The sequence below is a fragment of the Silurus aristotelis genome (genome assembly GCF_946808225.1).
Source record: "Silurus aristotelis genome assembly, chromosome: 8".
In the NCBI taxonomy this organism is placed as follows: domain Eukaryota; kingdom Metazoa; phylum Chordata; class Actinopteri; order Siluriformes; family Siluridae; genus Silurus; species Silurus aristotelis.
Window position 1 is genome coordinate 9,434,386 of NC_139581.1, and position 14,346 is coordinate 9,448,731.

Below are 14,346 nucleotides of genomic sequence, written 5' to 3' on the forward strand. Positions count from 1 at the left end.
GATGCACTTTATCTCTCTCTTGCTCTCTCTCTCTCTCTCTCTCTCTCTCTCTCTCTCTCTCTCTCTCTCTCTCTCTCTCTCTCTCTCTCTCTCTCTGTCTAACTCTCTCTCTCTCTCTCTCTCTCTCTCTCTCTCTCTCTCTCTCTCTCTCTCTCTCTCTCTCTCTCTCTTTCTCTCTCTTTGTCTAACTCTCTGTTTATATTTCTCTATCACTTGCTTTCAGGAATTATGTTTGACCCTTTTTCAGTTTCTTTCTTTCTTTCTTTCTTTCTTTCTTTCTTTCTTTCTTTCTTTCTTTCTTTCTTTCTTTCTTTCTTTCTTTCTTTCTTTCTTTCTTTCTTTCTTTCTTTCTTTGCTCACTTGCTCGCTTTCATGTGTGTTAAAAGGGCATAAAAGATTTTATTTTGAATATTTTAAATGAATAAACGTGTGTGTGTTCTTGTGTGTGTTCCTGCGTGTGTATTTGTGGGTGTACATGTGGGTGTGTGCTTTCTTGACCTTAGCTGACTCACCCAACTCTCTTTTTCTTGCTCATGAAATGTTTAGCCAGCACAGCAGTGAGAGTAGAGAGTAAAGGTTAGCTGAGAGTCTGCTGCTCCACACTGAATGTATGTCACGCTGCTATATAAATCTCGATACACTAAAAATGAGCAAATGCAAATTTGCTGTAATCAGAGCTAAATTGGTTGGTCATTGTTCGTTATTTTATTTCAGATCTCTCTTTTATCTTTTATTAGATGCAGACATGGTGCAGCTGTTGTTTCTTGTAATCTCCAACGTGCTTCCCACACTTATTGCATCCATGCATAATTTAACAACTGGAGGTAATGTATGTTTGTGTGTCCGCATATCCGTATGTGTGTGTGTAAAAGAGAGAGAGAGAGATACTAGCAGAGAGACGGTTGGGTCATAAACCCGATAATACCCAATATACACTCTGGTCCACCTGCGCATTCCAGCAAGTCATTATTTAATCATGTGACACAGTACAGCACAATTTAAAAAATCATGCAGAAACATGTTATGAGCTTCGGATAAATTAACAAAATGTGGAAAAATTCTTATCCCAGTGACTGACCATCCACAGGGTTGCAGGTGTCAGGCAGGATTTTTAAGTATTTCAGAATCTGCTGCTCCTCAGCAGTTTTGCTTAAAGCTGTTTCTAGAGTCGTAGGAAAATGAACAGACTCCATAGACTTGTCTCGAAGGTTTAGACTTGTGTCAGTATATATATTTTTGGCCCACAGTTGTTTCTTGATGGTTTGAATATTTTCTAGGCCCACACTTTGCCCCACAGGCAATTTATAATGGCTACTTCCAACATCATAATGCACAAGTCTCACATGACATGGTTCCATGTACATAACAATGAGTTAAGAGTACTTTAGTGGCCTCCTCAGTCACCTCATGTGCATTTAAAAGAGCACTATGAGGATGAACAGGAGATTTACAAATCCACAGCAGTTTTGTGATGCAGTCATGGCAACATGGACCAAAATCTCAAAGGAATGTCTGCATCATTTTGTTGAATTTATGTCCTAATTCGTTTGGGCTGTTCTGAGAGTTAATGGAGGAGTCACTAATAAATGGGCCAATGAGTGGATACTCAGTCACAATACAGTGCTGGTCCAAAGCTTGGAAACAACTAGTCTTTTATTATTTTTTGAGACACATGCATGTTCCTTTTATTTACATGCAGCAAGGAGAAAATCTCTGTGGACAGATAAGTCCGATTTGAAACATTTTTGGCTCCAGCAGAGGAACTTATTTAAGACGGAGTACAGAAGAGATGTTAGCGTAAAAAGGTGGGGTTGTTTTGGAGCAGGGAATGTTGGAGATTTATTCCAGATGAAAGGAATTACCGAACCAACACGGATACCATTCCCTACTTAGATTGCGGCTAATTGGAATCTACCTCATCATACACCAATACATTGACCTGAAAGCATACGTCCAAGCTCTGTCAGAGTGATTTAGAGAGCAAACAGTCAATTGGAGTGCACCTTAATCCTGCTGAACTGCTCTGGGATGAACTGGATCACAAGACCTGAAAGAAATATTCAGCTAGCGAAGAACATGTTTTTAAGTTTCATGTTAATGGAGGATTTCCAGGGAAGATAATGTGCGACATCTGTACATTTGTTGCCTATAAAAAAAAAAAAGAAAAAAGGTGTACATGTCTTTTAAAAATGATAAAAGACAAGGGTTTTCCATTCTTTCCACAGGCACTGCACTTTTTTATTTAATGCAACAAAACAGCTGGGCTCTAATTTAAAATTCAACAAATCTCAGTAATAACTTTGTATGTTATATAACATTAGAGTTACGATTAAATAATTATGTAACTTATTGATTCATTGAGAGAGATAAATGAGTTTCATGACAGCTCGTTTTATGTGATTTCCGCTATCTGTATGTGTGAAAAAATCAACACTCGGCGCTTATTTCTAAAACCTTTTTGAGGAAACGGCGATGCAAATGATCTGAAAACAGAAGTTCGAGGGAGATTCCTGTTATATGGGAAGGAAACAGCTTTGTATGATACGGAAAAAAAAGCTATTTTTCACATGTTCTGAAGCACATCTGTTACAATAGTGGCTGAGTTACAGGTTATACATGTATCGTTTGTAATGCACCTATAATTAGTCAGATTGTTTTTCTGTTGGTTTAAATTTGGGATATTATATACTGGATCTGTTTTTCTGTCATGGAAATGAACTCTATCTCACAGGATGTTAGACACTATTTCTGAAAATGCACCTCATAATGGGTTTTAAATGGGTTTTTAGGATGGGAAAGGAAAAGCTTCTCAATGTTTTCAAAGCAATGGCACATTGAGCACAGCTAAAAAAAATGTGACTAATATGGGTAAAGTGAACACATGCTGATTTGCTCAAATCCTCGAACTATCTGCTGTGTTTTAACTTATATTTAGGGTTTAGTGTATAAAGTATCTCTCTGTTTGAAGAAACATTTTGAAATACATATTTACTGATGGCTGTCCTTACAACACTTATTAAAACATTTTCAAATCATAAAAACACTTATTAAAACATTTTCGAATCATAAACTATCATATCACTAATAAGAGATGTTTACAGTTTTGTTATTTCTCTGTATGCATTGGCTTCATCCATGCTCTTTTCCCCCGTTGTCTTTTTATCAGGGTGTGCCATTATTCGCCCTCCTAGAGATGGAGGGATACGTTACAGAGGGCTGACTCAGGAGCAGGTAATGTGTGCTATAGTGTTATTGGCTTTACAGAAGAGCCTCAGGCCTGAGAGACATCCTTTCAATAAAGAAGGTAATCTTTTATGCCATTTCTTTCTTTCTTTTTTTTTTTTTGCTCTGATCTTGCTGACTCTGCAGATTCGAAGTGTGGAGATTTTACCTGTAGACTATGAGATCGAATACATCTGCCGGGGAAACAGGGTGATTGTGGGCCCGAAGGTGCGCAAGTGTCTCCCTGACGGCACATGGACGGATATGGATCAGCAGAGCAGATGCTGTAAGCGTTTAGCTTCTTACTGTGATTAATGCTTTTGTATGACACTGTACAATGCTTACATTGTTATCATGGTTAGCCTCTACAGTTAAACTAAAAATAAAAAAAAAATAACTTCGTCATGTCAGTTTTGAACACAAATAAAATTTTAGTAAGGGTCCTTAAGTGCACAGAGAACAAACATTATCTCGCTGCCCCTCAGTGTTTCTGTGTCCTCACACGTGGACGTCTTTGGAGAACGGCCGAGTGACACTGCAGCCCCCTGGAACTCCAGTAGAAGGCACTGTGCTCCATTACAGCTGTCATGCTGGCTTCCTTTTGGAGGGCAGAAACGTTTCCCACTGCACCAAGCAGGGCAATTGGGACTCGCCCAAACCACTGTGCATTTGTGAGTTATCGTAGGTTTCAGTGCATAGTGCTAAACAAAGATCAAAACAGGAGCCAGTTTTATTTGTTACGCATGCATACATAAATACATTAACAACAATAAATGACAACAGTGAATCTCGACATAACATGAGTTGTTTTCTCGTCATCACGACTTAATTTTCTTGTGATCTTGACACAACAAACATTGTTTCCTCGTGATCAGTACTTTGTTTCTGTGTGTCATATATGGCAAAAGAGCATGTTCTAGAGGCAGCATCATTCTAGGATCATTTCGCTTTTACTTTGATTAAACTCGAAACTCAAACTGAAATAGCTCTGTGTCTGTCACTAAACTTGCACCTAAGCGTTCGACACTTGAGAAGGAGGCTGTTATAGCGAGAGCACAAGAAAATTAAGTTGTGATCACGAGAAAACAAGAAAGAAAAAAATATTATAATGCATGGTCTCTTAGGGCTTCTGTAAGCATGAGTGTGCAAGATCGAAAAACACAATAAATATATATTTAAAAGTTTACTATGTTTGTTTTAACATGAAGCCTCACTCAATCTATGTTTATAAAGGTAATTGTATTGAACGTAGAGGAAAAAGGCTGCAGCAGGTGCATTAGTGATTACAGTAATATTTTATTTTGGATTTGATTATGAATGTTCTTTAAGGCACAATATTGATTTTCAATGAGGTTGACTTCTATTGTAAAAGAACTCTTCTTATGTCTGGTTGTTTAAAAAATCTCTTTAAATTAGGATTTCTTTTTAAATGTGGTTTTCTAAAGCCATTAATTCCATATGCATATGTCAGCTGTATATGTTTCAGAAGTATCTCTGTCTGTATATGTATAGAAGTCTACAGAATTTGAAAGGAGGAAGACAACTTGTATTCATAAAAAACGCTTTACTCTTGGGTTCACACTCCTTTTTTCTGAGCTCTATGAGATCACTAGTGCAATACAGCTGACACACACTTGCCAGTTTTTTTTTTTTGTGAAATGTCTTCTTTATAAAATATCATCTGGTGATACCCTAGTAAAAGTCTGTCTTTCAAAATATTCTTGGTGGTTGGACAGACACAATCCTAACACTAGAACTTGTTTCTCTTTAATTCCCTGCAGGTCTTTAACTTGCATTCTGTTTTCTTTCCATACCGCTCTCAGATGATAGAAATTATACAGGTAAGACCTGGAAATCTTACTTTTATCATCAGATTTGTTTGAGTCTAAAAAGTATAATTTTAATAAAAAGCAACGAATAAAACAATGTACTATATATACACTCTCTTGTATCTTAGATTGATAATCTAAAATTTGAAGGCATTTTTAATTAGATGTTTGTTTTGTAATCAATGTGTGGTAGAGCTTTTATAACATGATGTAATTATAATGGTGTGCAAGCCTTAATTGTAATGCTCCTGTTGAACTCAAGAGGGCTCTCTAGTACCAAGTGTAGGAAAACAGTCTGCGGCAGAAGGCTTGCGGAGATGGAATCAAGAGTGAAGTGTGTTAGAGCAGGAGGCATGGTACTGTAAAAGGATCATTTGCAGTCTTTTTTTTTATTATTTTTATATGTGAAATATAATTTTTTTACTGATTGATTGATTTATTTTTAGAATATATGGTTTCCCTCCAACATACTATGACATTCTGACTTAGATTTTCTGAAAATATCTATTAAAGAATACAATTTCACATTTTAACTGAGTTCTCTGTGATTCAACCATCTGCTCTTTCATCTCATTTAGGCTCCTTATCAGTTCATCTATCTATCGATCCATACACCCATCCATCCTGTTTTTTTTCTCTGACAGCTTTCCTTCCTTCATTGCTTCCTGACCTCATGTTCCTCCCCCTGTTAACTCACCCAGAGAGATATCTGCATATTTGCTTTAGTGCACTCTCAGCAGGATGAGGATTAACTTCTAGTCTGTGTGTGCACTCGCCTGTGTGTGTGTGTGTGTGTGTGTGTGTGTGTGTGTGTGTGTGTGTGTGTGTGTGTATACATATTTCAATTTAAATGTCAATTTATTTGATAGTGCATGTAACAACAGTCTCACAAAGAAGCTTTAGAGAAATACAAGTTCTAATTCCTAATGAGCAAGCTGAATCCAAATGTAACATGGAAAAACTCAATGGAAACATCAAGAGGAAACCTTGAGATGAACTCAGATTTAAAAATTGGGTGCCGGTCTTCTCTTGTCAGCAAAAGATAAAGGAATTACAGCGGCCCCAACAGTCAACAGTTGTGTACTAGAAAACACCCGTGATAACCGAATGCACGATTATGGCTCAGAGCACAAAAGAAATGTTCCCGAAAAGCTTACAATTTAATGAAGGGATTATCAGCTGAGCTAATGTGCAGCTAATTACCAAATCACAACATAGCAGGAGTTTAAAAGGGAGATGATGACAGTTTGTAAGGTCTCTGGGCACTCAGAAAGGTGGTACATCCAGCTAGCTTGGAAATGGTCCTGAGTGAAGGATGTAGTAACAGCACCTCAGGATTCTGCTCTCACATTATCTCAGGTAGCAGGATGTAGAGCTTAGCAAGATGGTTGAACAGTATTTGACATATGGCATATATGATAATCGTAGTGCAAGCTGAGACTCAGGGCATTGCCTAGATTTAACAGCTTAACTACAAGGGAAAAAAAGCATTAGGTAGCAAAGGCATGAGGGCGCCTGAGAAGCCGGATTCCTTATACAGCATCTTCAACAAATCAGAACGAGTGTGTTAGATTGACGGGATGACAACTTCAGCATCTCGCCTTTTTTCTCTACAAGCCTTCAGATCTGATCCCTATATTTACATTTTCAGGATATTCTTGAAAGCTGGTATTTTTTTGTCAGCATGTCTCCATGGCTTTGTATGAAAATCTCCACCAGCTGGAGATAAAACAAAAAAACTTGGTTCGGATATGAAACCGATAGATAGTGATCAGTACACCACAAAAGATTATGATTACTATAAAAAAAAATAAAGAAAAGGTGTTAATTCTTGTCACATAGTAAGGCTCTGGGTTACTGATCGGAAGGTTATGGGTTCAAGTCTCGGTATCGTCAAGATGCCACTCTTGGGGCCCATAATCCTCTGTGCTCCAGGGGCGATGTAACATTGCTTGATCCAGCACTCTGTCTCCAGCTTCCTAACATCTATGGGATATGTGAAGAAAGAAGTAAGACCATTTGGAAATTTATAGTTCAGCGGCTGCATTTTAACGAATACGTGTTTGTGCGCAACCAAAATAGTGCTGAGGAGAAAAGGGTTAGCAAAGATTCAGCCTGCTGCATAATAACTTCTTGGAATCAATTAATGTAAAGCTTTTGCATTTGGAGTGATCAAAGTCATAAAAATGTTAAACGTAGTCAGGCATTTGGTGCCTAGCACATTTTGAGATTGCATAAGAGCATCTCTGGATTTAGTAAGAGCTACTGAACATTAAATAGTATATTATATTAGACATAATAATCAGCAGTGAGGTGGTTTGATGCTCTAATGTTTTCCTAACAGCACAGCTTGAAGTGTTTTATTCTGCTTATACCACAACAGTTTGCAAATTTTACTAATAAATAGCATCTTTTTTTATAATATAATTTAGACCGGTGCTGGTATTTTTTTGTACCGGTACATAATTGGGTCAACACCGGAATACCAATAAGCTTCAGGGAAAATGAACTGCCATCGATATTTGCGTTGTTTTATATTTGTATCAATCAATGTATGTTAATGGCGAATTAGAATCTGCTTGTCATTTTTCGTACCTGAATGATGTAATCACGTGTCCAACACTAGCTTGATGTACGCAGTATATACATGCGCATGTGCGGTGTGTGTTTGTGTGCAAATAGTCAGTCATGGTGTAATGGTAGAAAAGTTCGAAAGTGTGGGCTCACGTAATAGTGAACAAAGGAGGCAACACTAGTGATAAAATGAAACATTTACAAACAAAACACGCTTCTATCTAAAGCAATGTGTTGTATTTACTATGCCTTCGTCATCTCCAGACTCCAGCTGCAACTACGACTCTCCTGCCTCAGCCTCCCACAAATGCGAAATTCATCAAAAAATGTGTTTTTAGTTAGTACTAGTAGTCTTTTGGGACACCACATCCGTTATAAAATGGAAATCTAAATATGAACAATCTAACAGGAAACGCTAGGCTAGTATGGGTTTCACTATCAGTGAGGAATGAGACAGAGACATGATCTCAGACTCCCAGGAGAAGCCCCTTTACCATTGCGATTTGAGTGGGAGTTGCATAGAGTCATAGGACTGTCACTAAATTTATAGTCAGAAGATTTCAAGAAATTAAAGAGAGTAGTATCGATAAGTACCAATTTCGATAAGCAGTATCGGTGCCGGCATCAATAAAATCATCATGAAAATGTAACCCCATCCCTACTTATAGTAGCTACAGTATAAACAGTTGCTCCCTGACCACCTTTTTCCTTAGATAAAAATGCAGCTTATGGTTGTACTGAGAAACTGGAAAGTGCAAAGTCCTCTGTCTTGAAGACTTACTGACCTTTAGAAAGCACTGACTGGTGAATTCCATAAGTATTAAATATAAAGTACTGTGGAAAACTCTTAAGCACATATAAAGAAATGCTGTAAGCAAGCTTGCTTTTAGAAATATGTAGAAAATGCTATAAAATGCATTTAAATAATTATCAGTAGACTGAGGTACATTTTATTGCATTATGGCTGGCCGGTATTTGGAGGTGTTTGGGTGTTGGGTGAGTAGGTCTGGGTACACAGTTGGCAGTTTATCCCAATTTTGTGAAGGCCACTTGGATTTTTCCACTATAGCCTTGTCAAACCATGTAAGCATAAAGCTGACTTTGTGTACAGGGACATTTTCATGCTGTAACAGGTTTGGGTCAATTAGTTTCAGTGAAGGGAAACTGTCATGCTACAACACAAACACATTTTATGCAATTGTGTTCTGGCAGAGGTTTATGGTAGACTCAAATATGGGTCTCAGAGTTGTGTCCGTGTACTACTACCACATATCGTTATTGATTTCTGTGCTTTTGTAAACACAGTTGCTGAGATTGTACATAAATGGAAGGTTTGAGATAAACCTATAATTGAGCTATTTATATGCCTTTATATATAAATGCTAGCTAGGGTTAAATTAATAATATAGATTAGATTTTAAGGTTTAGCATTAAAAGCATATATTCATTGTGCTGCAGACTGCTAGAATATGTCTTCTTTGATAGTATTTAATCAAATAAAGCAGAAGAGTTTTTGGATAGACAATGATGACAAAGTATTTGTATAATGTATTTAACTTAAATATTCTTAATAATTATGCCGATTGTGCTTTTGAAAGGAAACATTGTTATTCTAAAGTAAAGTAGTGAGGTCATTCAGAAGTCATTTTCTGTTAGGGAAAAGATACAGTAGCTTTTTCCAAATGTATGAGTAGAAATGTCCAGTGATTATGTGTAATGTTTATTTTTAGCACGGGTGCCAGTAATTTTGGAGCTGACTGTATGAAGGCAGTAGGCATGTTGGGCACAGTGAGATCTCTTAGTAATTATCTAGCTTTGTGGTGGATGTCACTTGGTGTTCTTTCATTAAATATCAGCTAAAGATCAGGAGTAAATAATTCATGACTGGCATGTGGAGAAATTGGAATTAAGCTCAGACACATGGCGAGTGAGAATTCAAGTGAGAGGGTGATGAGAGAGTGGGAGAGAGAGTACATGAGTGGGGAGAGCGAGAGCAAACAGCGCCAAATGTCACCTGAGGACCTCAGGAAGGGCTGTGGTTACCTTTAAAGGGCAGCTCACCTATTCCTGTTTTTGAAGTGAATGCAGTTAGACTGAACCTTGTGCTCGCTCGTGTGTGCTAATAAGTCACCATGGATCTGTTATATTAGATATGAGATGTAGATTTTATAACCATAAACATCTACATAAACATCTCCTTTTATTAATTTTTTTATATTAATTTTTTCAAATCTCCATTTATTGCATCTATGTGTCTACCATGTATTTTTTTTTTTTTTTTTTACATTAGGTTACGTTTGTAATTATGGCATTTGGCAGATTATAATCCAGTTGAGGGTTAAAAAGGCTTTCTCAAGGGCACAACAGTGACAGATTAATGATGCTGGGATTCAAACTCACAACCTTTTGAAGTCCAACCCCTTTATCACTGAGCTACCATTTCCTTTATCTTAACTTTTTCAATACTCCACAAGTCAAATAGTACACAATAAAAAAAAATACGTGTTACACAAGCATTTACTGGTATTATAATTAAAATGTAAATAAAAATAACAAAAGTCGCAAAGTCTTTGGTCAGTGAATCAACTCTAGAATGGCTAGAAATCATTATGAATATACTGTATAACGTTAACTCAAAACTATAAACACAATCCTCTAGTAATAAAATGAAACAGGAAACAGGAAAATTGTTCTTGTGTACTTTTTAATGTCCAACAATGGAGGAAAACAATATAAAAATACAGTTAAAGTTTCCTATAAAAAAGTAGTCACTTTTTTTGAAAGGACTAATTAAACAGATTTACAACCTAATTTGCAAATACCTTTAAGTGCAGACTTCATTAAAACTGGATTGCTGTTGCTGCTCCAGGGTCCCCACATCAACCATAAGCTCAGGTGTGGAGTTTCGGTGCATGTTCTCCTCATCTGTGCTTGGGTTTTCTCTGGGATCACAAAGCATAACAGGAGGTAGTTTGGCTGAGATGAATTGCCCCTAGGTGTAAACAAATGTATGAATATGTGCATGGTGCACCGTGATAAATTTGCTTTCTGTCCAGGGATTTGTTCATGCCTACCCAGTTTTTTCGCCATAGGCTGCGGGTCCACCGTCACCCTAATCAAGATCAAGCAGTTATTGAAACTGAGTGGTTCTCAGATTGGTGTTCAGGGACCCTCAGGGGGTCTGTGAAATCAGAACTTACCATTCTCAGATCTATTTTAGACATGTTTGTCCCTTGGATTGAATACGTTTAATCCAAATTTTTAAATAATAACAAGTCAATCTACAAATTGACTGTCACTTTGACCGAACATTATGTTTTTGGAAAGTTCAGGAATTAAAAGAGCAATAATATTTTACTGTACCTATTTGAAATGAATGTTTTTGTAATAAATCTATGTTGAAGAAGTCTGTGAAATTGATATCATCTGCAAAAATGTTTGAGAAACCCTTGAATTTGTGTATTTTATATAAATGTTTATTTCTGCCTCAGCAGTAGCCCTGAGACTTCCATTAGGAGTTTTGAGTAAACAGCTTTAATGTTTCTCAGTACAGAGAAATGTGTAGAAATTCTTGTCAGCTGAAATCACACGTATTATACAGAACTCTCAAACTGTCAGTTTGCACAACACTTATTGTAGTCTTACACGTCTCTGTGTCTCGTTTGTGTCTTTCATGTGTCAGAATATCTTATAGTATGAGGCAGTAGCATATGGAGTGTTTTCTCTTTAGTGCTCTAATGGTGATAGGTGTCTGTCAGCTACAATACCAGATTGAGCATCAGCTCTGTCCTGCCACAAGCCTACGCAGGGAGCAAAAGAGCAAAAGGCAAATGCAATAGGTGTTTCACTATCTGTGTGCTGTAGTTGCTTCTAGACATGTGCACAAAACCCGGTGGGAAATGAGCCAACATTATTCCGTCAATATCGGTTATTTGACAGAGATCATGTAGGCTGCTGCTTGATTTATTGGAGAGGAGCATGCTGTGAGGTGCTGCTGGTAATGGCAAGAGAGATTGATTGTTTATCTTAGTAAGCTTGGTTGTGTTCGATTGTGTGTGTGTGTGTGTGTGTGTGTGTGTGTGTGTGTGTGTGTGTGTGTGTGTGTGTGTGTGTGAGAGAGAGAAAGACAGCTAAAAGAAATAGAAAAGGTGGTATTGACTGATTACGTAATACTTTTCTAACTTTCCGAGTTGCATTATTCAAACTGTTCTAAGGTCGCATTAAAAACATAACATATAAGATATGAATGTTTCTATATGCTAAAGCATGCTCTGTGCTTAAATATGCTATTTATTTGCCTTTTTGCACAAATGCTCTAGCTGGTCCATGTAGCTATAGAGTTGAACCTTTAATAGTCTTCAAAGGGAGCCAGGGCTGTGGATTTTCCTAGTTTAGTAATTTTCTCTTTTTGCACACGTTTATTAATTATATACACCTTTTTGAAAAGAGGATCTAAGCAATGAATAGTTGCATTAACAGTAAATAAGAACTCAACGCTTTGCATAAATGATACCTTGGTAAATATTACACTTTCAGTAGTCATGAATTTGACTTGTAGTTTTGGAGTATTCATGGACAAGGAAAAAAAATCCACCCTGAATGATTTACATATTAATCTTGCATAAAACATGTGACCTGTTTCGTGTGATGTCCAGCAACATCCGTGATTTATTTTGCTTTTAAATTCTAGATTATTTTCTATATTTTGCTTACGCTCCTGTCGCCCATAGGTTGGACTATTTTAACATTGGCTAACAGTTGCCTACATTGTCACTCAGCAACTTTCGAATAATTGTGCGAGTGGCAGCAAGTTGCAGCAGCTTGTGTCGTGTTGTACTCACCAAATCTCCCCTTGGGGATTAATAAAGCACTCTATTCTACTTCCTGAAACAGTTCAGACTCCAGAGCTTCAAGTTTCTTGCTTTTCTTTCTTAACACAGTCAGTGCCATTGCGATGTCATCACAGAGATAATTAATTAGTCAACAGTGAGTCTGACGTTTGCTGTCGCGACTTCTGTGTTGAATTTCTCATTAATATGACCATTGGAAAATAAGAAAAGCTCAAACACTGTTGTTTTTAGCTCTAATAGCAAAGCCTACATGACTGTTATCCCTGAGATCAATTCAATTGTTCTCCTATTAAATGGCTAGTAGTGTCTATTCTGACCTCAGATCAGGGCACAACCTCTAATATCTCATAGGAATAAAGAAAAGATGTCAATCGACCAAGCTCAGCAAGGTGGCACAGCTTGTAGCATTTCTGTCTCACAGCTCCTGCATCCATGTTTCAATCCTGAGCTTGGGTTGAGTTTTGCTTAATGTCTTACATAAGTTTCTTCTGGTTTCCTCCAACCTAAAAAACTCCAACATGACAGTAGGTTGATAAACTAAACTAAATTGCACTTAGGTGTGAGTGAATGAGAGTGTGCATGGTTTCCTGTGATAGACTGTTGTCCCATTCAGGGTGTGTCTCTGCCTAACACACTTTTATCCTGGAAAAAGATTCATAATGTGTTGCTGAATGTGAGCGACAGTGTAGCTCCAGAGGACATCGCAAAGTTTCGATATCCACATTTAATGCTGACATTCAGGCTGAAATTTTGCTTTGAGTTTAGTCGCTATATACAGAGCTACAGAGAGACTTCATTAGGTTTAATAAGACAAGGGACAGTATGACCTGAAATCTGGAGTCAATCTATTCTTCCGTTTTTGTCCGTGACTTTCCTTCTGCTTTTCTCTCTCTTTAAATATGTCTCGCTCTCTTTTCCACCTCTCTTCATTCTCCCTGTGTCGCTCTTTTCTCCACTTTGCTCTCTCTTTCTCTTCTTTCTGACTCTCTCTGTCTCTCTTAACTCTGCCTATGTCTCTATTTCCTCCAGTGCTCTCTCTCTCTTGCTCCCTTCTTTCTGCATCTATCTATCTCTCTAAACTCTCCATGTTTCTCTCTTTTTCCCTCTGTTTTTCCCTCATTTTTGCTTCTCTTCTAACTTTTTGCATTTTCTGCCTCTCTCTATTTAACTCTGTAACTCTGTCCATCTCTCTCTCTCTCTCTCTCTCTCTCTCTCTCTCTCTCTCTCTCTCTCTCTCTCTCTCTCTCTCTCTCTCTCTTCTTTCTGCTTCTTTCTATCTCCCTCTCTCTCTCTCCCTCTCTCTTCTTTCTGCTTCTCTCTCCTAACTCTTTCCATTTTCTGCCTCGCTCTATTCAACTCGGTGACTGCTCCCCCCCCCTCCTTTCTGCCTCTCTCTCTCTCTCTCTCTCTCTCTCTCTCTCTCTCTCTCTCTCTCTCTCTCTCTCTCTCTCTCTCTCTCTCTCTCTCTCTCTTTCTCTCTCTCTCTCTCTCTCTCTCTCTCTCTCTCTCTCTCTCTCTCTCTCTCTCTTTCTGCTTCTCTCCCCCCTCTCTCTTTTTTCTGCTTTCTCTCTCTCTCTCTCTCTCTCTCTCTCTCTCTCTCTCTCTCTCTCTCTCTCTCTCTCGCTCTCTCTGTCTCTCTCTCTCTCTCTCTCTCTCTCTTTTTCTCTCTATCCCTCTTCTTTTTGCTTCTTTCTCTCTCCCTCCCTCTCTCTCTCTCTCTCTCTCTCTCTCTCTCTCTCTCTCTCTTTCTCTCTATCCCTCTTCTTTTTGCTTCTTTCTCTCTCTTTTTTTCTCTCTATCCCTCTTCTTTTTGCTTCTCTCTCTCTCTCTCTCTCTCTCTCTCTCTCTCTCTCTCTCTCTCTCTCTCTCTC

The 14,346-nt window shown here is 37.9% G+C and overlaps 1 protein-coding gene across 9 annotated transcripts in view; it reads left to right on the forward strand.

Annotated features, from left to right (window-relative positions):
* gabbr1a (gamma-aminobutyric acid (GABA) B receptor, 1a) overlaps positions 1–14,346 on the forward strand; it is a 57,110-nt gene that overhangs the window by 1,776 nt on the left and 40,988 nt on the right. For 2 of the 9 annotated variants that reach the window (XM_083547836.1, XM_083547837.1), the window contains exons 2-6: positions 738–824; positions 3,167–3,231; positions 3,370–3,508; positions 3,708–3,893; positions 5,046–5,063. In XM_083547836.1, the coding sequence (XP_083403962.1) occupies positions 746–824; positions 3,167–3,231; positions 3,370–3,508; positions 3,708–3,893; positions 5,046–5,063 (487 nt within the window). In that variant the 5' untranslated portion in view covers positions 738–745. Of the gene's footprint in view, positions 1–737; positions 825–3,166; positions 3,232–3,369; positions 3,530–3,707; positions 3,904–5,003; positions 5,064–11,482; positions 11,623–14,346 lie in introns of those variants that run through there. The other 7 variants (XM_083547840.1, XM_083547841.1, XM_083547839.1 and 4 more) reach the window with 6 other exon arrangements.